General features: G+C 44.6%; 1 protein-coding gene across 7 annotated transcripts in view; it reads right to left on the bottom strand.

The window, feature by feature from the left end:
* Positions 1 to 26,080, bottom strand: part of PDZD2 (PDZ domain containing 2) — a 472,962-nt gene that overhangs the window by 24,569 nt on the left and 422,313 nt on the right. For 6 of the 7 annotated variants that reach the window (XM_009208211.4, XM_009208215.4, XM_031666099.1 and 3 more), the window contains 5 exons: positions 17,062 to 17,143; positions 14,956 to 14,990; positions 14,067 to 14,223; positions 11,725 to 12,536; positions 8,826 to 8,970 (listed from right to left, as the gene is read on the bottom strand). In XM_009208211.4, the coding sequence (XP_009206475.2) occupies positions 8,826 to 8,970; positions 11,725 to 12,536; positions 14,067 to 14,223; positions 14,956 to 14,990; positions 17,062 to 17,143 (1,231 nt within the window). The remainder of the gene's footprint in view (positions 1 to 8,825; positions 8,971 to 11,724; positions 12,537 to 14,066; positions 14,224 to 14,955; positions 14,991 to 17,061; positions 17,144 to 26,080) is intronic. The other variant, XM_009208214.4, reaches the window with a different exon arrangement.

The raw sequence follows: 26,080 nt of genomic DNA, 5'->3' as shown, positions 1-26,080 counted from the left end.
TGGCAAAGCCGCAGGCGTCAGGCTGTTGTTCTATTTGGTTCCCTACTTCTGCGTGGATGCAGCAGGGCCCTCATGGCCAGTCCCAGCATCTGGCCAGTCGTGTATGGGGTTGGCTAACACTGGGGGATGTGAATGATGTACTTCCGTGTAAAACAGTCTAAGTGCCAAACTCAGGAGGCTTCCTTTTTAGTGCAGGGGCTGAGGCTAACTGGGAAAACATACAGAATACGAAAGCCGGGATACAGGTTTACACCGAGCTCTGGCTGTCTTGACGAATTCAGAGGAGTGGGAGAGTGAGAAGCCAGATTATCCCGGGAAGTCTGGACAGAGGAAGTGGGGACTTGAGTGGGGCTGACAGACAAGGGGAGTCTGGCCAGAGAGCGAGGAGGAAGGTGAGGAAGACAATGGAAGAGTACCCTTAAAATGTCCATGCTACCCAAAGTCATCTATAGATTCAGTAACATTCCTACCAAAATTCCAATGATATTCTTTACAGAAATAGGGGAAAAAAAAAAAAAAAAACAGTTGTAAAATGTGCATGGAAGGAACCACAAAGGACTCGGAATAGCCAAGGCAGTTTGAGTTAAAAACAAAACACAACAAAAAACAAACCAACAGACACAACAGGGCTGCGCATGGTGGCTCACACCTATAATCCCAGCACTTTGGGAGGCCGAGGAGGGTGGATCACCTGAGGTCAAGCGTTCGAGACCAGTCTGGCCAACATGGTGAAATTCCCGTCTCTACTAAAAATACAAAAATTAGCCAAGCGTGGTGGCATATGCCTGTAATCCTAGCTACTTGGAAGGCTGAGGCAGGAGAATCGCTTGAACCTGGGAGGCGGAGGTTGCAGTGAACCAAGATTGTGCCATTGTACTCCAGCCTGAGCAACAGAGCAAGACTCCATCTCAGAAAAAATAAAAATAAAAAAATAAGGTATTGCATTTATTGAAATAGCTAGAAGAGAGATTTTGGGATGTTCCTACCCCAAAGACATGATACGTTTGATGTGATGGATACGCTAATTACCCTGATTTAATCGTTGCACAATGTATACAGGTATTGAAGTATCACTTTGTGCTCCGTAAGTATGTACAATTATGTGCCAATTAAAAAAAAAAAAAAAAAAGGCAGCCGGGCATGGTGGATCACGCCTGTAATCCCAGCACTTTGGGAGGCCAAGGCAGGCAGATCACTTGAGGTCAGGAGTTCGAGACCAGCTTGGCCAACATGGTGAAACCCTATCTCTACTAAAAATACAAAAATTAGCCAGGCGTGGTGGTGCGTACTTGTTATCTCAGCTACTTGGGAGGCTGAGGCACAAGGATCACTTGAACCTGGGAGGTAGAGGGCAGTGAGCTGAGACTGCGCTATTGCATTCAAGCCTGGGCGACAGAGCAAGACTCCAAAAAAAAAAAAAAAAAAAGGCAACAGAATGAAAGCACAGAAGCAAGAAAAGCCTGAAATCTTGGAGATGGCAGGGCAAGGGGATGTGTACCAGTGGACAGTGGGAAGTCATCTAGGAGGGGGGATCCAACAGCCACTCAGTCCTGAAAGTGCCTCTTCGTAAGGCCCTGCATAGTCTTGGGCTAATCTTCCACCTCAGAAACACAGCATCTTGCAACAGGGAAAAAAAATCTGGCATCAAAAAGAACAAAGCTATTTTCTTAGGAACTATGGGTCTGAGGTTGGAGTGAAAAATGAAGTTCCATGAAGGCTCTTGGTTTGAGAAGTCAGTCAAACCAACTTTACCCCAAATATTATGTTCGTTCCACAGCTCACACATAAATCATCTTCATTGCATTTTTGTAACCTCCTGACACTGCTATGTGAATCATTAAGAACTAATTATTAGGACTCAGCACTGTGCTAAGAGGTTTTCCAATAATTAAGGAGTTAACACTGTCCTAAAAGTTTTGCATATGTTTAATTTTTCCTCCTAACACTGAGGTATGTCCTGTGACCATCTGCATTGGAAGGATGAGGACAGAGAAACAGCGTGGTTAAGTGATGTTTCTGAGGTCACAGAGTTCACAGGTGGCAGAGCCAGCGGCTGCCCCAGGAAGCTGGCTCCATAGCCCATGCTTCTGCCTAAACCCTGACCATGTGGCCTCTGCGTGGAGAGCCCTTGGCAATAACAAGGTTGGATCGTCGAGACCCCCATGGAGACCAGCTTTCCAGGCCCACTGTGGAAGGCCAGGAGTCTGCCAAGACTCAAAGCCACATGCTCTTTTCCTTCTCTGCTAAACCTTTTTTGAACTCCCCCTTAAACGTAACATTCCTGCTTCTGGTAACAGCAAATATGGGCGGTAGTGAGGGTGGTGGGGGGGAGTAGCAATGACACAAAAGGAGGGGATTTAAAGTCTGTTTTTAAATTTCATATTCAGGCCATGGGTGGTGGTTCATGCCTGTCATCCCAGCACTTTGGGACGCTGAGGCAGGCAGATCACTTGAGGTCAGGAGTTCGAAACCAGCCTGGCCAACATGGTGAAATAGGCTGGAGTGCACTGGCTGGATCTCAGCTCACTGCAAGCTGCACCTCCCGGGTTCATTCCATTCTCCTGCCTCAGCCTCCCGAGTAGCTGGGACTACAGGCGCCTGCCACCTCGCCCAGCTAGTTTTTTGTATTTTTTAGTAGAGACGGGGTTTCACTGGATTAGCCAGGATGGTCTCGATCTCTTGACCTCGTGATCCGCCCGCCTCGGCCTCCCATAGTGCTGGGATTACAGGTGTGAGTCACCGCGCCCAGCCTTAATTTTTGTATTTTTAGTAGAGACGGGGTTTCACCATATTGGCCAGGCTGGTCTCGAACTCCTGATCTCGTGATCTGCCCACCTCGGCCTCAAAATACAAAAATTAGCTGGGCGTGGTGGCACACGTCGGTAATCCCAGCCGCTCAGGAGGCTGAGGCAGGAGAACTGCCTGAACCTGGGAGGTGGAGGTTGCAGTGAGCCGGGATTGAGCCACTGCCCTCCATCCAGCCTGAGTGACAGAGCGAGACTCCGTCTCAAAAATAAATAAATACATTTCATATTCGCTCACTGAATAAACCTGAACAGGTCATTCATGTTAGCAATTTGACTTTATTGCAAATTCTGTAACTTAAAAGGTCTTCATTTGAGGCAGATGAGATTACACTGAGACAGCCTTTGGTTGTCGCCTTTCAAGACAACCTTTCCTCTGGAAACCAATCATGGGAGGAAGGTTGACTCCATTACAGCACATCTGTGGGGTGGAGGGTCCAGCAGCCTCTCCAGATGACATTGGGTATGGAAGGGCCTGTAGGCTAGCAGTGCGGTTTCCTAGAGTAGGCTATGGGTGTGAGGACACCCGAGTTGTCAGTACAAGGGACAGCCTGCTGGTCAGGCCCATGGGTTCAGGAGCAGTCTTACTGATGCCAGGAGGCTGCTCAAATATTATTTTCTGCGGATATATGAGGTTTAAAAAGGTTGTTAGGTGCTGGTGACTACCACAGTAGTTTTTTGTTTGTTTGTTTGTTTTGCAAAAAGACAAAAAAAGCACAGGACTACACATTTATTCACACCCATATACACACAAGACTCAAATGATACAGACCAAAATATTAACAGAGGTTTTTCTGTTGGGCTTAGGTGATTTCTATACTATCTTTCAAAACTTCCCTCTCAATTGTAATTTCTTAAGTTTCTAGAATAAACATGTATCCCGTTCATAACAGAGTTAAACATTTAGTGACAAACAAGGGGCCTGGATTCCCCACACTGCTTCAGCTTCTCACAACAGCTCTGACAGCTTTTCCAACAGCTACCTCCTCCTCTCGTTCCGGTTTCCAAGAGCCACCCTTTAACAGACAGAGTCAATTGCTGCCAGAGAGCTAAATGGCTCTCAAAATCAGACCTCACCATCAACGCATCTTGGCCGGCCATTTGCTCCTGTGTTTCTAAAGTTTCTAAAACTTTCTTAAGAAAATCATGTGTGTAGGTATACATACACACACATATATACACACACACGTATCTTATTGAATGTGTATTATATACTAGGCAGATAAATACATGCGTATGTTTCTCTTAGGAAAATCACATACACACACATAACTTATTCAACATATTAGGTACTAGATTGTGTTTCAAATGCTATACATGAAAATGTCATTGATTCTTCCTCAACAACCCCATAAGGTATGTAACTTAGGACAACAGTGACTAATCCAGGTCCCTTCCCTGGTCAAATGTTGGGGCTCAGACCTAAGCCCTGGCAGCCTGCGTATGCACCCATGTGCTTAACCACCGTGCGGTGTACGGGTCATTTTGGAAAATTAAGGAGGACTTTTTTTTAATGATAAGGTATTCCTTCTTTGATCACTTATGCATTTTTGGATATTTCAGTTAAAAAAAAGATATGTTTTGGCTACGCGCAGCGGCTTATGCCTGCAATCCCAGCACTTTGGGAGGCTGAGGCAGGCGGATCACTTGAGATCAGGAGTTCGAGACCAGCCTGGACAACATAGTGAAACCCTGTCTCTACTAAAAACACAAAAATTGGCCGAGTGTTGTGGCGGGCGCCTGTAATCCAAGCTACTCAGGAGGCTGAGGCAGGAGAATCGCTTGAACCCTGGAGGCAGAGGTTGCAGTGAGCCGAGATCGTGCCATTGCACTCCAGCCTGGGTGACAGAGGGAGACTCTGTCTCAAAAAACAAAAACAAAAACAAAAAAACTCAAAAAAAAACCCAAAGAGATGTTTTGAAGAACATCCTTCTTACATATTGGAAAGCAGCTAAGCTATCTGTAGTAACACTGAAAGAAGAACTGCTACCAGCACTCGAGTACTCAGCAGGACCAACTGGTCACAGATACCCTTTTCATTGGGAAGAAGAGAGAAATATCTAACAAAAGGAGACAGAACCTCTAAAATCTTTTAGCGATCAGGTAATCGAATATTTCAGATACATCCCAAAAGCCCTCGAGGGTGCCAGTGTGTCATTGCAACTCGATCAATCCTGACAAGGACCCTAAAAGAATTAAATGGTAACTAATATATTATGTTTCGACATGTTAATTAAATACAGCACATATATTATTGCCTGTTAAATATAATCAGTTCCTGGTCTAGCATTCCTGGCTGCTCAGTGGGTGTAAGGGACACACAGCTGCACCTTTCTCAAGGTTCATTATCTGTGGGAAATCCAGAGAGGGCGAGGCAGAAAAGCATCCAAACACCTGCACCTGCCAGGGTCAGTACAGTCACAGAGGTGCACAGAGCTCCAGGGAGCCCGGGGCTGGGAGATGAAATTCTTCCTACGCTAACTATAACAGAAGAGCACTTGACACGCAGACACCCACTTACTTAAGGTACCAACCCGCAGTGTTTTTTTTTTTTTTTTTTTTTTTTAAGTTTTCGGATACATGTGCAGGATGTGCAGGTTTGTTACATAGGTAAATGTGTTGTTACATAGCAAACCATTGTGGTTTGCTGCACCTGTCAGCCCGTGGCCTAGGTATCAAGGCCCGCATGCGTTAGGTATTGATCCTGATGCTTTCCCGCCCCCCAGCACCCCATCCCCAACAGGCTCCAGTGTGTGTTGTTCCCCTCCCTGTGTCCATGTGCTCTCATTGTTCAGCTCCCACTTATAAGTAAGAATATGCGGTGTTTGGTTTTCTGTTTCTGTGTGTGTTTGCTGAGGATAATGGCTTCCAGCTCCATCCATGTCCCTGCAAAGGACATGATCTCATTTCTTTTAATGGCCGCCTAGTATTCCGTGGTGTATATGTACCACATTTTCTATCACTGATGAAACCCTCAGTATTGACAAAACCTGGCCTATCTAGAGTAAGAAATTCCTCGGTGGCAGGAAAGCAAATGTTCTGCATGAAGTTGCAAGTAGGAAATGTTGGTTTAGTGAAAAAAAAAAAAAACAGCCCTTTGCTAACTCTCTTCTATTCCAAAGCAAATCTGGATTCCAAGAAAACTTCCAGAGGACTATTATGTAGAACATGCACTCTTAAAATGTATGAAGATGCTGGCCTCAAATGAAGCCTTACTTTCAAAGGTGACATGGAAGTCCCCCCGTTTTAATTTCCCCCCCCCCAAAAAACCCCCCCCCCCCCCGTTTTTTCTTATGAGACAGAGTCTTGCTCTGTGGCCCAGGCTGGAGTGCAGTGGCACAATCTCGACTCACTGCAACCTCCACCTCCTGGGTTCACACCATTCTCCTGCCTCAGCCTCCCGAGTAGCAGGGACTACAGGCACCCACCACCATGCCCGGCTAATTTTTTTGTATCTTTAGTAGAGATGGGGTTTCACCGTGTTAGCCAGGATGGTCTTGATCTCCTGACCTCGTGATCCGCCCACCTTGGCCTCTTAAAGTGCTGGGATTACAGGTGTGAGCCAATGCACCTGGCCGAATAGAACCCTTTTTAACACACTTCGCAGTAAAGTCAAATGGCTAACAAAAAAATGCCTGTGTTTGTTCAGCAAGTAAATGTGAACCCAAAAGACAAACCAGAAACCACAGTAACAGCCTCATCACTAACAAAGGAACAAAGAGCCTCGGATCGCAGAACAAAGACCTCAGGGGCCTGTATTTTTTTCTGTGAGTAGCCATCAGGGTATGGGGTAGATATTCTGAGGTTTTCCTTTTTTTTTTCTTTTTTTTTTTGAAATGGACTCTCATTCTTTTTGCCCAGGCTGGAGTACAGTGGCGCGATCTCGGCTCACTGCAACCTCCGCCTCCCGGGTTCAAACGATTCTCCTGCCTCAGCCTCCTGAGTAGCTGGGATCACAGGCGCCTGCCACCATGCCCAGTTAATTTTGTTTTGTATTTTTAGTAGAGACTGAGTTTCACCATGTTGGCCAGGCTGGTCTCGAACTCCTGACCTCAGGGATCCACCTGCCTCAGCCTCCCAAAGTGCTGGGATTACAGATGTGAGCCACCGTGCCTGGCCCATATTTTTATTTTATAGGACAGTCCTAATAAGTAAGGCTATCTTTTTTCTGTCTACCACCATAGTTTGCTAACCAATCAGAAGGCAGGTGCTGAGACAGTAACAACCAGCTGAAAGCTGCGGAGGACTGCCGGGACTTCCACAGAGCTCGACAAGTGGGATCACAGTCATCACCAGCCACTGAGAAGAGTGTCCCCTACCCACAGAGTGCAAGTTTAGAATCCAAATTTCCTTTCTTTTTTTTTTTTTTTTTTTTTTTTTGAGACAGAGTCTCACTCTGTCCCCCAGGCTGGAGTGCAGTGGCACAATCTCAGCTCACTGCAACCTCTGCCTCCCAGGTTCAAGCAATTCTCGTGTCTCAGCCTCCTGAGTAGCTGGGATTACAGGCGTGCACCACCACACCCACTAATTTTTTTATGTTTAGTAGAGGCGAGGTTTCACCATGTTGGCCAGGCTGGTCTTGAACTCCTGACCTCAAGTGATCCGCCCACCTTGGCATCCTAAAGTGCTGGGATTACAGGCATCAGCCACCACGCCCAGCCAGAATCCCAATTTTCAATAAAGGTCTCCACTAACAAGGAAGCAAAGTCACTTAATTCAGCTTGATTTTAAAAAATCATGTTTTACAATATTATTTTGTGCAACTACTAGATGATGGATAGCCAGATTTTACACACACACCCCCCCCACACATACTTTTTTTTCCCCCAGAGATTGGGTCTAGATCTGTCACCCAGGCTGGAGTGTAGTGGCATGATCATAGCTCACTGCAGTCTCAAACTCCTAGGTTCAAGTAACCCTCCTGTCTTAGCCTCCAAGTACAGCCACAGGCCACCACACCTAATTTCCTCCTTTTTTTTTTTTTTTTTTTTTTTTTGAGACAAGAGTTTTGCTGTGTAGCCCAGGCTGGAGTACAATGGCATGATCTTGGCTCACTGCAACCTCCACCTCCCAGGTTCAAGCAATTCTACTGCCTCAGTCTCCTGAGTAGCTGGGATTACAAGTGCCTGCCACCAAGCATGGCTAATTTTTTTGTCTTTTTAGTAGAGACAGGGTTTCCATGTTGGCCAGGCTGGTCTTGAACTCCTGACCTTGTGATCCACTTGCCTCAGCTTCCCAAAGTGCTGGGATTACAGGCATGAGCCACTGCGCCTGGCCCCTAAATAAATACTGAGATGATTTCTGCCTCCATGATGTTACTTAATCTCTCATCAACACTGATATGTGGTTTTTCAGTATCATTTCACTTGTCCTTTGTGGAGGTTTTTGTTGCCATTTCTCAGTGCATTTGATTTCACATAGGCAGAGTGCTGAGATTTTGATGGGTGGGAAGTCCTTTTGATTCATCTTATGTCTTGCTGGTGTCAGAAAAGGGTAAAAAGGGTCAATTCACTGAAATTGGATGTATTCAACATGGCATGAAAACGATGAGTTTAGGCACAATGATCTAGTAAAGGTGCTAAATGCAGGCAGTATTTAAATATTAATTTGTGTAAAAGATTTTTCTCCTAAAAATTATCTATGTATAATGCTTTATTATTATAATATTTTTTGATGGAGTATTGCTCTCATCGCCTAGGATGGAGTGCAGTGGTGCCATCTTAGCTCACTGCAACCTCCACCTACCCAGTTCAAGTGATTCTCTTGCCTCAGCCTCCCAAGTAGCTGGGATTACAGGTGCGCGCCACCATGCCCAGCTAATTTTTGTATTTTTAGTAGAGATGGGGTTTCACCATGTTGGCCAGGCTAGTCTCAAACTCCTGACCTCAAGTGACCCGCCGCCTTGCCCTCCCACAGTGCTGGGATTACAGGTGTGAGCCACTGCGCCTGGTCTGTATAATGTTTTCATTAGGGTATCTCCCCACCCATCTTTAAGTTCAACAAATGGGAAAATAATCTTACCAGTCATGGGTTGTTGCCCCAGCTCTGGTGCAGCTTTGGGCAGGTTCTCTGTGAGGTGGCTGATATCCGGATGGGACAGAGCACTGGCTAGTTCACAGTTGGTAGGGACACAAGCATCTCCAGTGGTCAGCTTTCCCAGAGATTCCTGGCAAACAATGACAACCACAAGCCACTTGAAACAGCTTTCAGGCTTTCTGCACCCTGAGCTCATATACAGAGAGCAGAGCTAGTTTAGGAAAAGGCAAAGGGGCCCTGGACTAGGAGCCAGCAGATCCAGACTGTGGGTTTAAGGTCTGCTAGGAATTAAATGGTCTTATCATTCTTCCCCAAGCCTCCATTTTTTCAACTCTAAAATGGGGATAAAACATTCCCAGTCTTACGCATGGAGGTTAAAAGAAGACGGTTAAATGAGAACAATTATAAAAACAGCACATATAAGGCTAGACAGATGTAAGATATTATTATATTGCATAGAGATATCCAAGACTATAAAACGAACTCCTTAGTTTGGTAGTGAGGGAATGAATGAATCTGGATAAACAAAATTGACATTTCATATTTCAAGACTTCACTTTGGCTAAGTATCCATTACTTTCTCTTCCTTTCTTCTACCTAACATCTAATGCAATGAAATTCTAAAACTAACAGTTAAATCAGATTCATGTGAAACTTATCCATTGTGAGTCATAAAGTCGCCCAAAGGTGGCAGCAGAGCACAGAGGTGAAAGGGATAATGTGTCTTTCAGCAGCTTTGGTAAGAAATCATTTCACAAAACGTCAGTTACCAATGGAGGGAAACCTACATAGGGTTTAACTCAGTTCATTTTCTATGTATTAGTAACACAAATGTAACATAAAAACAGTAGAGGAGTTTCAGAACTAGACAGAGGTGGTGGGTCATATTGCATTGTGAATGTACTAAGTGCCACTGAATTGTGCATTTCAAAAGGGTTAATTTCATGTTATATGAATTTCACTTCAATTTAAATCAAGTAGTAAATAAAAACAATATAACTCATTTACCAAAAGAGGAAGGTTTTTTCTTCCAATATTTGAGGATATATACTTTATCGCAATTCATTCTATTTTCTTTCTCAGATATAAATAAAATCAAATTTTGTAACTAAAATTTTTATGAGAAAGATTAGTCTTGTGTACAAGTTTCAAATGCTGCTCAACAGTTCTGAGAGTATGAATTTAGAATTATAAAAGCTCTTATTTTAATAGATATAAATTATTATGAATAAACATCCTAATTTGCCTTTATACAGTTATCCAAAACTTGTGATTATTATTTATTTTTTTTTCTTGAGATGGAGTCTTGCTCTGTCGCCCAGGCTGGAGTGCAGTGGCACGATCTCAGCTCACTGCAACCTCCACCTCCCAGCTTCAAGCGATTCTCCTGCCTCAGACTCCCGAGTAGCTGGGATTACAGGTGCACACCACCACACCTGACTGATTTTTGTATTTTTAGTAGAGACGGTTTTGCCATGTTGGCCAGGCTGGTCTCAAATTCCTGACCTCAGGTGATCCACCCGCCTCAGCATCCCTAAGTGCTGGGATTACAGGCGTGAGCCACTGTGCCCAGCCGATACTTTTTAAAAGAAGAAATTTACCCAATGGCCAAACTATATTTTAAAACACAGGTAGTGGTTGCAGGTAAAATATGATATTTGAGAAGGAAAAAAGATGTGCATTTCTATTAAAAATAAGGTTAAAAAAAGGCTTTTGCCTGGTATAGTTTTTATGACTTATCATTTTCCAGGTCTATTTACATATATGTTTATATAAACCGCTTGAACACACATCTTTAATACTATGGCTTTATAAGTCATCTCAGGTTCTTTGTTCAGAGAGAGACCGAGAGAGGTTATTTATGTTAAGGAGAGTCTAAACAACATTGATTTCTTGTACTCTCTCCTTGATAAAGTAGAGATATATTGAAAATTTCAAAAAATGAACAATTTGATAATTCTAACATACTCGTAACCAAGTAGTAACGTAACCAATATTAACTTGCATTTAATGTGGTGCATTATACATTCCATTCAGCAAGGTTATAAGTGGCTATAATTATATATAACCAATGCAGCAATTTGGAAAAACATAAGGATCATTTATAACCTTATCAGCTGGAGGGAATCACTCTTAACATATATTTGATGGTTCCTCCAGCTCTGTGAGATGACCAAGGCAGAGAGCACCAGCCCAGAGAACTAAGCTCAGAAATGTTCAATAACTTGTCCAAGTTGTCACTCGACCAGTGCCAACTTGTCAGCAGTGGAGCCCATGCCAGGCCCAGGGTTTTACTTTCCCTGCGCCACACTGCCTTTCCATCATCGGCCACAGGCGCTGTGTACAGGTAAGACAGGGATGCTATAGTATCTTTGGGCCAAATGATCTCATGACTAACAACTGCTGATACATTAATAAACTCCCTTGGCCGGGCACGGTGGCTCAGGCTTGTAACCCCAGCACTTCAGGAGGCCAAGGCAGATGGATCACCTGAGGCCAGGAGTTCGAGACCAGCCTGACCAATATGGTGAAACTCTGTCTCTACTAAAAAATACAAAAATTAGCCGGGTGTGGTGGTGTGCACCTATAGTCCCAGCTCCTCGAGAGGCTGAGACAGGAGAATCGCTTGAACCTGGGAGGCAGAGGTTGCAGTGAGCTGAGATTGCGCCACTGCACTCCAGGCTGGGTAACAGAGCGAAACCCCATCTCCAAAAAAAAAAGCTCCCAAGCAGTCCAGGTATTTAAGTGATTGACTCTGTTGAAAGAATTCTCCAGCCATCATCCGTTCCCACTGGCAGCTTCCCCATGCTTTACAACAGACTCCATCTTCACTCACACATATTCATGCACTTCCATTCCAAGTAACTAAGAGAAAGTCAGTTACCTTCTCCATAGCTCCACCTGGCCGAAAGCCAGTGAAAGTCACTTTGACAGAAGTGGCCTGGACTCTCGAGTCCAGATCGCATGGATCATTGGCTCTGCCAGTCAGGTTCACTGTCTCTGAGCCACTGGGCCTGGCCTCAGCCTCAGATCTCTTGCAGTGGGGGCTGACCCTGGCCACTGGTCTGTGCCTGGAGCCCAGGCCTTCATTCTTCTGCTGGGGGGACCCGGGGCTCCCAGTGTTCATCGGACTCTGGGTGTCGGTATGGACTGTGTATTCCAATTTGGGTGCAGAACTTGATCCTGTCAGTTCCTTCTTCCACCAGCTTCCAGGGCTCCCCTTGGGGGCCCCTGCAGAGGCCGTGAGGTTGGCTGCATGGGAAGGAGTGTCCACCATGCCCTCTGGGATACTCTCCTCTAAGTCCACTGAGCTGCCAAGAAGAGGCGCCGAAATGGCCTTGCTGACCAGTGTTTTCTGGGGTCGTCCCTCTTGCTTGTGGACGTCCATGCCCTTGGAAGAGGAAATTAAGACACACCTCGAGTTATCCTCTGCCAGAGGCCTGCTGGGAGCCGGGAGGGCCCCTGGGAGTGAAATGCAGTCCCCTTCTCCATCAAACTCTTCCTCATCACTGGCATCGTTGGCATCGTAGCAGCCTACCTTCCTCTGGCGGAGGAGAGGGTTTCGGAGGGCCTGTGGGCTTCCGGGAAGACTGGTTTGTCTGGCAACTGTCACCTGCTTGTGGAAGAGCCCAGAGGCCCGCTGGCTCCCGAGAGTCACGAGGCTGTTGGCTCTGGCTTTTCCAGGCTCCTTGTGAGCTGGTGGAGGTGGGGACAGAAAAGTCAAGTGAACTTCCCGCTTGGCCCTGTCTTATCATCTGACCCCATCATTACACATAAGCATGTCCACATTCACTGACACCACCAGACACACAACCTCAGCCACTGGACTCAAGGCCTGGGCAACATGGCTTCCTGGAGGCTACACGGAGTGGATAGCCTGGCCCTCTTTCTCTTTTCCCTAGTGACCTACCCCCAACCCCTTTTCTTAAATCCCAGCCTCTGGATTAACTCAAACATGTGTGCTGTCGGAAGACAGAAACTTAGTTCTTTCACCCCCATGGTATCTAACACATTGTTAGGGTTTAACCTAAATGCTGCTGAGAATTCCTCCATAGGAGGATACCCGGGGAATGATGACATGTCCCACACACCTGGGCTGCCTTCTTGGCCCCTTGAGGTCCTTCCTTCATCTGCAGAAAGGGAGGCTTGACAGGCACGGGAGCGCTTGCAGTGTGGTACAGCGAAGCCTGAACTATCCTATGTCTCAAAGCTACTCTAGAACAATGCCAATCTGAATCTGCAATGATTTTTATATCTTGTTAAATGTAGTGAAAAACTACACGTTTGCACCTTGAAAGGTTTCTGTAAGAACAGAGCCAGCCCATCGACAGCTCTGAATGAGCCAGAGTGGTCGTCGCCTGCCTCTCCTAAAACAAGGGGATTTTCTTCTTCAGATGTTAGAAATTAAGAGGAAACCTCACCAGCAGGAAGAAGTCTGAGGAATCGGTATGGATCATATCAGACTATCATCTCATATTATCTTGAATAGATATACCAATGAGATTTAAAAAAAAAAAAAAACAAAACCTTTTGCTAATATGTCTCTTTTGAGTTCTTAATCTTTAATTTACAGCCTTCTACCAAGAATGGAAGCTAGGGCCTGGTGAGGGAAGGGCCCTGGAATTTGGCTGAATTCCCTAAAATGTAAGGGCATCAGGTTGCCCACTCTGATTTGATGCCATAAAATTCAAGACTACATTATGTAAATGGCATTGGATGGACGTTTGGTTTAGCCACCACCCACCTGGCTATAGAATGTGCATCCAGCCTGTTCAGTGAGTAACTGAGTGGCCAGTCACTAACAGGGGCTGCATTTTCCAAGAGTAAACTCTCAGGGTACAGCATTGTCTAATGGCGCGATCTCAGCTAACTGCAACCTTGGCCTCCCAGGTTCAAGTGATTCTCCCTCCTCAGCCTCCCGAGTAGCTAGGATTACTGGCACATGCCACCAGGCCCAGCTAATTTTTGTATTTTTACTAGAGATGCGGTTTCACTATGTTGGCCAGACTGGTTTTGAACTCCTGACCTCAGGTGATCCCCTTGCCTCGGCCTCCCCAAGTGCTAGGATTACAGGTGTGAGCCACTGTGCCTGGCCTGGTCTCCAGCTCTTTTCTCATTTTACAGCACCAGGGTAGTTAAACCATTGTAGCCGCCAGCATAGAGGTGGAAACCAGTCACTGCAGACTGGAACGCAGAGCCCAGGCCCTCTGGGGCGTCCCTGCTTACTAGAGGTGCTAGGAGGCAGGCTGCCCTCCTCCGACGTGCTGCAGCCACTTCCTGGGTGATCCTCGTCCTCAGAACCGGCCACCATGAAGTCGGACAAGGGGCCAGGGACATCGTGGGCAAAGTACTGGGAGAGTTCAGATTCAGAAATAAGGGAGTCCTGTTGAAGAAGAAAACGTCCGATGACTAAGAAAATGCAGCAGAAGCAGATTTTCAAGGGTTATTACGTCCTATCTTTCCAAGAACACTTTGTTCTAATCCATGGTCACTTGAAATAGCTGTGATAGTAAACACTCACCTCCATTTACTTAGGATGGCTAAATGGACAACTAATGAATAAGAAGGTGACTGGTGCCAGACAATGTTTCTAGAGACTTTTTCTTTTTGGCTGAATTTTTGGCAATAATTGGAAAAGCCGCAGCAGCAGCACATCAGCCATCCCAGGAAAAACACTGGGGGGATGTGATGGGAAAGCCAAATGGGATTCAAGCCAACCAGTCTAGTCAAGTGGTAAGCAAAAACCAGGGGAGTCTGAATCCTGCACCCCGATGCACTGAGACTCAGCAAAAGCCTAGCTGAGGAAGATCCCACGGCCTCCTTAAAGCCACGACTCACGCTGCTTTATTATGGAGCAGTTTGAAAAGTTATTTTGCAAACTGTAGTTCAGTTCTTTTATTTTGTTGCTCTATTCTTTTCCTGGATAAGTGTTTAACAAAAGAAACACACGTTTGCATCTATTCTCAAATGAGCATTGTTGTGTTTTCCTGTATAAAGTGGTAAAAATGACTCATGGGCAGAAACAGGGACTGGGCCCTCCAGCTTGACTTGTGGGCTCCAGGAATTGATTTGTAGTCCAGCTGAGGGAGGCACGTAGCAGTTCACCTTGACTCACCTTTTTTGCAAGAGAGGGACTCTTCAAGGGGGTACCTGTTGGAGGGAAAAGTCACCATATTGTCAAAACAATAAAGCTCAAGTCACAAATAGGCTTACATCCTTAACTAGAAAAGGAGGTGGCAAACACAGTAAACCAAAGTCCCTTTGCTTGATGATGGGCTGCATGCACTGGGGTAGACGTGCATGCAGTCTGCCTGGGTACCTGATCCTCATCCCCATCCCATCTGCCATGATGCTTCAAGCCCTAACTCAGATGCTACTACCTGTATGATGATCCCAGTTAGAAGCAATTTCTTCTGAATTTCCTAAGTGTTTTATCCTACCCACACATCACCTTTCATATACATCATATAATGTATGAGTGGATGTGTCTTGTATCCCTCCTTAAATCTACAGAGCAGAAATGTTGACTGATCTGACCCCACGGAGATGGACATTTATTTATTTTGAGATGGAGTTGCACTCTTGCTGCCCAGGCTGGACTGCAATGGCATGATCTCGGCTCACTGCAACCTCCGCCTCCCGGGTTCAAGCAATTCTCCTGTCTCAGCCTCCTGAGTAGCTGGGATTACAGGCATGTGCCACCACACCTGGCTACTTTTGTATTTTTAGCAGAGATGGGGTTTCTCCATGTTGGTCAGGCTGGTCTCAAACTCCAGACCTCAGGTGATCCGCCCACCTTGGCCTCCCAAAGTGCCGCAATTATAGGCGTGAGCCATGGCGCCCGGCCAGAGCTGGACATTGTACTTCGTATCTACTAAGTGTTCGGTGATAATTGCTGAATGGATTGAAGGATGAATTAACAAATGAACACCCAAGAAACTCATGAAAGAATTGAGGAGATGACTGAGTATCTATTTTAGTTTTTTTTTTTTTTTTTGAGACAGAGTCTTTCTCTGTCCCCCACAGGCTGGAGTGCAGTGGCGCGATCTCAGCTCACTGCAAGCTCCGCCTCCCGGGTTCATGCCATTCTCCTGCCTCAGCCTCCCCAGTAGCTGGGACTGCAGGCGCCCGCCACCTCGCCCGGCTAGTTTTTTGTATGTTTTAGTAGAGACGGGGTTTCACCATGTTAGCCAGGATGGTCTTGATCTCCTGACCTCATGATCCGCCCACTTCGGCCTCCCAAAGTGCTGGGATTACAGGCTTGAGCCACCGTGCCCAGCCCTATTTTAGTTTTTAACTACAGTGTGAAAAGGCTCAGGATTTAAACTATATGCCATGAAGCAAAAAGGACTTTGGGCATGAGGATTACGGCTTAATAAACTTTTATAAATGATCAAGTGGAAATGCTGGGATTATGACAGCACAGCTCTTAGGCAGGTCGGGATGATAAACTGGTGGAATAAAGAGCCTAAGATGGCTGTGTCTACTTCAAATATATTAATTACGAATGTAAATAATCAGGGTATTTCATGATTGCCAAAAAACCCTACGCTTTCCTTTTCCTCTGACAACTAAAAACTTGTGGCTCAGTTCCTTTTCCTCCCAGGTAGCAATCTGAACATCAGTATAATCTCAAGCTCAGAAATGTGTGAAGAGTCCCTTTAGGCTTCTATGCTAAAGGAAACTTTATTTTTAAGACTTGATACAATGTTTCATACTTTAAATTCATATGAAATTCCTACTATCTCAAGCCGCCTCTGCCTGAATTTTTCCACTTAAGAGAGAAATCATGATTTTTGCTACCTCTATTACCCTCTTTGAGTGGAAACTTTTTTTAAATTTTTGTAAAGAAATCTCAGGCTTTTTGGTAGATAATACTCTGCATCCACCAAACTACTGACATTCTGGTTATCACTTCCCTTTCATCTTTAGCATTTCAAATGAATCGAGCATAAATACATGAAATGCTTCTAACTTACCTTTGCAAATTATGTGAAAGTACTATAAGAAGCATGCATGATTAGATCTTTAATGAAGCACATTAAATAACTGCAGAAATCAAAAGTAGCAGCCAAGAGAAAGCATAGACTGTCTTTGACAGCTACTTTTGCCAAACCTGGTAATTACAAAAATCCAATAATCCTGCACTGGGGAGTGCCCCATGGGTGAACTTAATGAGAAACTCTTCTGAATGTTGAATGAAAATGTGTGATTACAGTACCTAAGCCAGGAGAGGAATTGGCCTCTTTGCTCTCCTGATAAGTGCTGCGTGCTATCACTTCATCCATTTCCTGCTCGGAAACCTGATGTTCAGCAGAAAGCAAAGATTAGATGGTTTTATTTATTTCTCCCAATAAAAGTACCTAGGACCAGAGTCAGAGTCAAGTGCAGATAAAGAGGCAAACCACAGGACCAAGGATTATGACCATCCTCTGAAGTAGTAGTAACTCAGAGCTTGTAAGAAGTCCAGCAACACACACATAACAAGACTTTCAACTGGTGCCCAAGTTCATTAAGCAAAGCATTCAGTGCTATGATTACCAATAACACGGCTGAGATCTGCTTCTCGAGAAAACTCACTTCTAATTCTTTTTTTTTTTTTTTTTTGAGACAGACTCTGTCACCCAGGCTGAAATGCAGTGGCTTGATTTTGGCTTGCTGCAACCTCCAACTCCCAGGTTCAAGTGATTCTCCTGCCTCAGCCTCCCGAGTAGCTGGGACTACAGGCACGCACCACCATGCCCAGCTAATTTTTGTATTTTTAGTAGAGACAGGGTTTCACTGTATTGGTCAGGCTGGTCTTGAACTCCTGACTTTGTGGTCCACCCACCTCGGCCCCCCAAAGTGCTGGGATTACAAGTGTGAGCCACTGTGCCTGGCCTAATTCTTTTTAATTTTTAAACAATTTTAAACCCACATAAAGCAAGAGTAGTATACTTTTCACCTAGAATCACTAATTTTTAACATTTTGCCACATTTACATGCATGCCCTCCCTACATAAACACACACACACACACACACAGAATTACAGCTTTTTGCTAAACCATTTGCGAGTAAGCTGCAGACATCATGACCCTTTACCCGTAAATATTTCAGCATGGGTCTGTTAGAAACAAAGACATCCTTTTAAATAACCATAATACTATTATCAAATTCAGGAAATGCAACAATGATGACCGTGTAACATACATTTCATATTCCAGTTTGACTAAACACTGAATACTGACAGTACTTTTCTAATACTGTCCTTTGCAAGTACTACTCAAAGTGTGTCTGTAGTCTGGGACTAGCTCACAGAAAGTTAATGCCAGCCTGTGATAAGAACTTAACTCCAGAATGCAAATTAGCATACAGCTTCATCAACATCATCATGCTAAGGAAAAAATGTCAGCTGAACTATGTAATAGGGCGCACGGTGACATAATGTTTAGATTTTGGTGCAAGTACATCTTGCTATGGACCTGTAGCAGGCTGTCATGGGTCAATTTCTTTGCATAGTGATGTTTTATAAAAAAATTGTTTTTGGCAATCCAGGATCTAGTTGTTGCATGTCTTTAGTCTCCTTTAATCTGAAACAGCCCCTGGATCTTCCTTGGTCTTTCATGGCACTGATATCTCGGAAGAAACCAGACCAATCCAAACCTTCAATTAGGATCTGTCTGACAGTTTCCTCATGCTTAGATTCAGATTATGCATTTTTTTTTTTTTTTTTTTGGCAGAAAAAGTACAAAAATGATTTCCTTCTCAGTGTATTCAGAGGCACTAAGGGTCAATGTGTCTTATAATCGGTGATAACTTTGATCTCTTGATTAGGGATGGAATGTGCCAGATTTCTCCACTGGAATTTTTTTCAGTCATTCACGAGTAATCTGTGAAGAAACAGTTTGAGACTACATAAATATCCCACTCTTCAATATATTTTTACTCTATGGTTTTAGCATCGACTATTATTGCTTAAATCAATTATGACTATGAAGCTTTCAAAACAGTGCTTCTATAAGTTTTCCATTCCTTCTGTATTTATTAGTATCATGGCAGATTCACGGATGTTTTTCTCAGTTGTTATCCATAACTGTCATTATTCATGGGAGGATTTTTTTTAAAAGCCTGACATATAATGAAATATATTGATTAAAATAATAAGAAAATGTAGAGTTTCTTTTTTAAAGGTAGGAGTATTTAAAACTTAGAATGGTAATGTTATGTACTAAAATAATATTTGGCATAAGCAATGTTTGGATAAGCATAACAATTTGTCTTAATAAATATTTCTATATAGAATTCAGCATATATTTTATCATAACAGTTAAATTATACTGACATTGTGGCCTTTATGTAATGTTTTATGGTAGGCTTCACAGGAAATAAAATATGTACACATACATGCACTCAGGCATACATACTTAAACACACATCCCCCTCCACATAGTACAGAATAATTTTATATAAATGAGTCAGGGAAAATATCAGCTTAAAGAGTGGTTGCTGTTTTTCTTAATGCTAGACTTTTAATATTTGCAATTGATTTTTTTTTGAATAGGAGAAAAACGGACTTCTATTACTTTCTTCCACTTAATGTAAGCTAGAAGCTGCTCTCCCAGCTAGTCTAAATCTCGGCCTGACTAGACCTGGAAGGCTTAAATAACCCAACTGGGCAGCCACCGCTCCAGACATTATGAGAAGCAGAAGAAAAGACATCCTTGTGGTATTTATCTTGGAATAACAAGAAAACTAAGCAAGCACATACATTCAGTATCAAAATGTACTACTGGCATGAAATGCTGGGCTAAGTGGTACAAAAATACATTCAACATAAAATGGAATCTTAACCAAAAGATAAATACAGCATGAGGTTACAACTAAGAACACCACGTTTACCTAGGAAGAAACGTGAAATCCCGTCAAACAAACACCGGCATGTGGTTTTGCTGGACATATCTCCAACACTATCACAGACGACCATATTACTGTGGCTAGAAACATGGATGAACCTGCATGGTCAATGGCATGGCGGCCACCAGTCCACCAGGATTATGATGCTTTGCACTGAAATGCCATTTGGATGTTTGATTGTATTGGCAAAATAGGCAGGGTTTTTGGGGCTGAGATGAACTGGACCTCTGAACAAATCGTGACCCATGTTATGCTGTGATTTTGAAGTCAGACATGCCTTGAAGCCAATGACTGCAAACCACTGAAAACTCAGTTTTCTGTAACATTGCTGACGGATGTATTAGGGCAGCCACAGGTTACTGGACTGCTTCCCGAGGTGAAAGGAGGTGATGTGGGTGGTAGAATCCAATTGGAGATTCTGGGGGAAGGAGCTGAGAACTACTTTAGATGGAACCATCAGGCAAAGAGAGTCAGCAGTGAAACAAAAGAGAACAGCAGTGAAACAAAAGAGAACAGATTTTAAGTGAAGGTGTCAGAACCACAGAATAGAAAGGAGAAAAATGGGAAGTGATAAGGAGGAAAAAACATAAAAAGGTGGAAGCAGGACTTGGTTGGTTTGATTGGATTGACTGACTGACTGACTTGAGAGAGAGCCTTGCTCTGTTGCCCAGGCTGCAGTGCGGTGGCATGATCTTAGCTTACTGCAACCTCCACCTCCCAGATTCAAGCGATTCTCCTGCCTCAGCCTCCCAAGTAGCTGGGATTACAGGCACATGCCACCCGGCAATTTTTTGTATCTTTAGTAGAGATGAGGTTTCATCATGTTGGTCTGGGTGGTCTCAAACTCCTGACCTCAAATGATCCACCTGCCTTGTCCTCCCAAAGTGTTGGGATTACACACGTGAGCTACTGCTCTCAGCTGGGACAGACGGATGGGCGGGCGGACGGATGTATGTATGTATGTATGTATGTATGTATGTATTTATTTATTTAGACGAAGTCTCGCTCTTGTCCCCCAGGCTGGAGTGCAATGGCGCGATCTCGGCTCACCGCAACCTCCGCCTCCCGGGTTCAAGCAATTCTCCTGCCTCGGCCTCCCCAGTAGCTGGGATTACAGGCGCCTGCCACCAAGCCCAGCTACTTTTATATTTTTAGTAGAGATGGGCTTTTACCCATGTTGGCCAGACTGGTCTATAACTCCTGACCGCAGGTGATCCACCTGCCTCGGCCTCCCAAAGTGCTGGGATTACAGGCATGAGCCACCGTGCCCGGCCTGGTTTTATATTATTTATTCAAAAAACTTTGTCTGCAAGACCTTTCTGAGGATGCATATAGGGAACACTATCTGAAGAAAAGCCGAGTGGCCTGTGCATTAATCTAAGGGCAATTTTGTCCCAGCGCTGTTGTTGACATCACATCCCCAGATCAAGAAATAGAACCATAGCATGATAGCACTAATTTGTGCTGAGGAGGACTAGGACCACAAATGAACATTACTAAGCGTCTAAATTGATGCCACCAAGAAATCTCGGATATGGCACATAGAGGGACCCAAAACGGCTCTTGGCATATACTTCTTACTCTTCAAGTGGTGTACCAGTCCATCAAGCACAGTAGCCTGGGAACATCAGGATGTAATTAAGCAACACTACAAGGAATAGCCAAGGTATGCCCATATGACAGGCATGGGTAAGAAGTAATGTGTTTTTTTTTTTTGTTTGGAGACAAAGTCTTGTTCTGTTGCCCAGGCTAGAGTGCAGTGGCACAGTCTTGGCTCACTGTAACCTCCACCTCGCAGGTACAAGTGATTCTCCTTCCTCAGCATTGGAGTAGCTGGGATTACAGGAATGCACCACCACACTGGCTAATTTTTGTATTATTGGTAAAGACAGGGTTTCCCCATGTTGGCCAGGCTGGTCTCGAACTCCTGACCTCAAGTGATCCACCCACCTCGGCCTCCTAAAGTGCTGGGATTACAGGCATGATGAGCCACTGCATCTGGCCAAGAGGTAATGTTCTTTTTTTTTTTTTTTTTTTGAGACGGAGTCTCGCGCTGTGTCACCCAGGCTGGAGTGCAGTGGCGCGATCTCGGCTCACTGCAAGCTCCGCCTCCCAGGTTCACGCCATTCTCCTGCCTCAGCCCCGAGTAGCTGGGACTACAGGCGCCCGCCACCACGCCCGGCTAGTTTTTTGTATTTTTAGTAGAGACGGGGTTTCACCATGTTAGCCAGGATGGTCTCGATCTCCTGACCTCGTGATCCACCCGCCTCGGCCTCCCAAAGTGCTGGGATTACAGGCTTGAGCCACCGCGCCCGGCCTGAGGTAATGTTCTTAATGAACACTTTGATTTTATTTTTTTACTTTTTTGAGACAAAGTCTTGCTCTGTTACCCAGGCTGGTGTATAGTGGTGCGATCCTGGCTCACTGCAACCTGCACCTCCTGGGTTCAAGTGATTCTCATGCCACAGCCTCCTGAGTACCTGGGATTATAGGCAGCCACCAATACACTAGGCTAATTTTTGTATTTTCAGTAGAGACATGGTTTTGCCATGTTGGCCAGGCTGGTCTGAAACCCCCAACCTCAAGTGATTCGCCCACCTTGGCCTCCCAAAGTGCTAGGACTACAGATGTGAGCCACCACACCTGCCCTTAGTGAACATTTTGAGTTGCTGAAAGGAAAAGCTAAATTTTGTTAAATACAACTTAATCACAACATTAGAGATAAGCTAATTTAAAAAGACTTTTACAACAATTACTCAAAAGAATAAAAAATAGTGTTAAAAGTGGATTGAGGCTGGGCGTGGTGGCTCATGCCTGTAATCCCAGCACTTTGGGAGGCCAAGGCGGGTGGATCACTTGAGGTTAGGAGTTCGAGACCAGCCTAGCCAACATGGTGAAACCCCATCTTTACTAAAATTACAAAAGATTAGTTGAGTGTGGCAGCGCCCCGCCTATAATCCCAGGTACTTGGAAGGCTGAGGCAGGAGAATCACTTGAACCTGGGAGGTGGAGGTTGCTGTGAGCCGAGATTGCACCACTGCGCTCCAGCCTGGGCAACCGAAAGAGACCCTGTCTTAAAAAAAAAAAAAAAGAAAAAGTGATTTGAGTTGGTTCCTTCTTTTCCTGTGCGCATCAAAAAACAAACAAAAAAAATTGGGTCGAGTTGAACTTGCTGAAGTGTCCTATGGTTAGCTTCAAAAAGTTAAAGGCAACTGTACAAGTATAGAAGACATATAACAAGATAACAGCCAAGTCCAACAATGTAGGGACTATGATTATCTGCAAGTTCCATATGGGTCAAGAGTGTGACACTGATGCTAAGAAAAAAATTAGTGGGCTCTTAGGCCTTAACTCTAGAAGTATTCTGCCCAGGTCAAGGTTGGCTTAGACAGAAGAGGAGCCACTCTTTAAATTTGGTCTTGTCTTTCATCAGTCTAACAACAGTAACGTCCTCACACTCTAACAAAACGCTTAACATTCTTGGGGTCATGAATGACTGAGAATTTGATAGAAGCTATTGATTCCGTCCACAATTGCAAATATATTCCCAAATTTGTGTAGTTCGTAATGTCCTGGTAAAGGTCCCATGAACTTCAGGTTCAGAGCAGGCTGCAAATTTCTTGAGATACATTCTAATTCATTGTGCAGCCCTGACATGCTGACAGTGCCTGGCACCCAGTGGAACCTCAATACATGTTTAGGTAATGAATTTGATTTAGGATGAGAATAGATGATCTGAATCGCTCTGGCTGGAGGGAGACAGGGAAGGATAGTCCCTCTGTTGATGCCTGGCAGCCTGCCTGCCTGCTTCACAACCTCCACATCCATCCCAATTCACCCCCAGGGCCTCCTTGGCACCTCTGCCTCCTGATCAGTACCAGGTTCACATGGGCTGGTGGTACCCAGGCTAAGCAGCTAACATTAGACTTAAAGGATCTTCCCTCTTTCCTTCCAAGTAAAACTTGTAAGTAAGGAAAAGTCATTTAATAACTCATTCTCAGGCTGGGCGTGGTGGCTCACACCTGTAATCCCATCATCCAGAGGGAGGACCGCTTGAGGTCAGGAGTTTGAGACCAGCCTGGCCAACATGGTGAAACCCCGTCTCTACTAGAAATGCAAAAACTAGCTGGGCATCATGGTGCACACCTGTAATCCCAGCTACTTGGAAGGCTGAGGCAGGAGAATCACTTCAACCCAGGAGGCAGAGGTTGCAATGAGCCGAGATCACACCCCTGCACTTCAGCCTGGGCTACAGAGCGAGACTCCGTCTCAAATAATAATAATAATAATAATTAATAATAATGATATTATTATTATTTCATTCTTAACAGAAGACAAAATGAGTATCTTTACAATGATAAAATGTAAGGAGCTGCAGTGATACGCTATGTCCTGTTGGCTCAAGGCCCCATGTGGTTCCTCTTATCTCCCATGGAGCCATCTGTATTAGACAAACCAAAGAACTCCCACTTTCAGAACGTGTCTTTAGCAGAACAAGTAAAACCAGTACTAGAAAATGTGAATGTACGTTAAATGTCATGGTCAGGAGAATTTCAATACATATTTATGCTGTTTAGGTAGATTCTAGAACAACTGTGTGAGCAGTTAATGAAAAGGATCCTGGCATGAATTTAAAAATTTAGTCTTGGCCAGGCACGGTGACTTGCGCCTATAATCCCCACACTTTGCAGGGCCGAGGTGGGCGGATGCCTTGAGCTCAGGAGTTCGAGACCAGCCTGGGCAACACGGTGAAACCCTGTCTCTACCAAAAATATAAAAATTAGCCAGGTGTGTTGGCACATACCCATGGTCCCAGCTACTCTGGAGGCTGAGGTGGGAGGATTGCTGGAACCCGGGAAGTCAAGGTGCAGTAAGCCATGATTGTGCCACTGCACTCCAGCCTGGGTGACAGAGTGAGACCCTGTCCCAAAAAAAAAAAAAAAAAAATTTAGTCCTGAGGACTTGGTCTATCAGAAAAATACTATCCTTCATAATTTTGAATAAACTTAACAAATAACTTTTCCATTGTAGTTTATTTGAAATGCTGGGCTTTATTTTTTCCCCAACTTTGATGGAAGCAAAAACCTACAAAGTAACATTTGCAAATAAGCAATTGGTCTGCAAAGCCAGATTTCATCTTTTTTTTTTTGAGACGGAGTCTTGCTCTGTCGCCCAGGCTGCAGTGCAGTGGCGCGATCTCCGCTCACTGCAAGCTCCGACCCCCCGGGTTCACGCCATTCTCCTGCTTCAGCCTCCCGAGTAGCTGGGACTACAGGCGCCCGCCACCTCGCCCGGCTAGTTTTTTTGTATTTTTTAGTAGAGACGGGGTTTCACCGGGTTAGCCAGGATGGTCTCGATCTTCTGGCCTCGTGATCCGCCCACCTCGGCCTCCCAAAGTGCTGGGATTACAGGCTTGAGCCACCGCGCCCGGCCTCATCTTATTTTTATTTCTTTAAATTTCAAGATAATCATTTGATAAGATAAACAGGTATTTTTCTTTTAACTCAACAGTTAAAAGAACATTAAGAAGGAAACATTCCTCCACAAATCTGAAGACATTTATTTGTCCTTTAAAAGTATCTAACATGGGGCATGTTGGCTCACACCCTGAATCCCAGCATTTTGGAGTTCGAAGTGGATGGACTGCTTGAGCCTAGGAGTTTGAGAACAGCCTGGGCAACACAGCAACACCCCAGCTCTATTTAAAAAAATTTTTTTTAAAGTAAACTGAAAAACTTTGTACTCTAGAAATTCTATAGAAATGCAGAAACAGTTTAAATGAATTAAGTACATTATCCAAGTTTAAGTTAAATTCTAAATAGTTATCATTCCAACTATTATGAACAATTTATTTTTATACTAGTGTTGACACTTTCTCATTTCTTTGTATTTTTTATTTTAAAAAAATAGAGACGAAGTCTCACTACGTTGCCCAGGCTGGTCTCGAACTTCTGAGCTCAAGTGATCCTCCTGCTTTGGCCTCCCAAAGTGGTAGGAATACCAGTGTGACCCACCACGCCTGGCCCTCATTGCTTAATTGAAAAAAGTTTAAAATTCACTGAAATTGTTTTAAAAATAAATTAATTGGCCGAGAACGGTGGCTCATGCCTGTCACGCCTGTAATCCCAGCACTTTGGGAGGCTGAGGTGGGTGGATCACGAGGTCAAGAGATCCAGACCATCCTGGCTAACATGGTGAAACCCCGTCTCTACTAAAAATACAAAAAATTAGCCGGACACGGTGGCGGGCGCCTGTAGTCCCAGCTTCTCGGGAGGCTGAGGCAGGAGAATGGCGGGAACCTGGAAGGCGGAGCTTGCAGTGAGCGGAGATCGCGCCACTGCACTCC

The sequence above is a fragment of the Papio anubis genome, chromosome 5 (genome assembly GCF_008728515.1).
Source record: "Papio anubis isolate 15944 chromosome 5, Panubis1.0, whole genome shotgun sequence".
NCBI lineage: Eukaryota > Metazoa > Chordata > Mammalia > Primates > Cercopithecidae > Papio > Papio anubis.
Note: the sequence above shows the minus strand (reverse complement) of the source record. Positions and strands in the feature narration are given on the sequence as shown.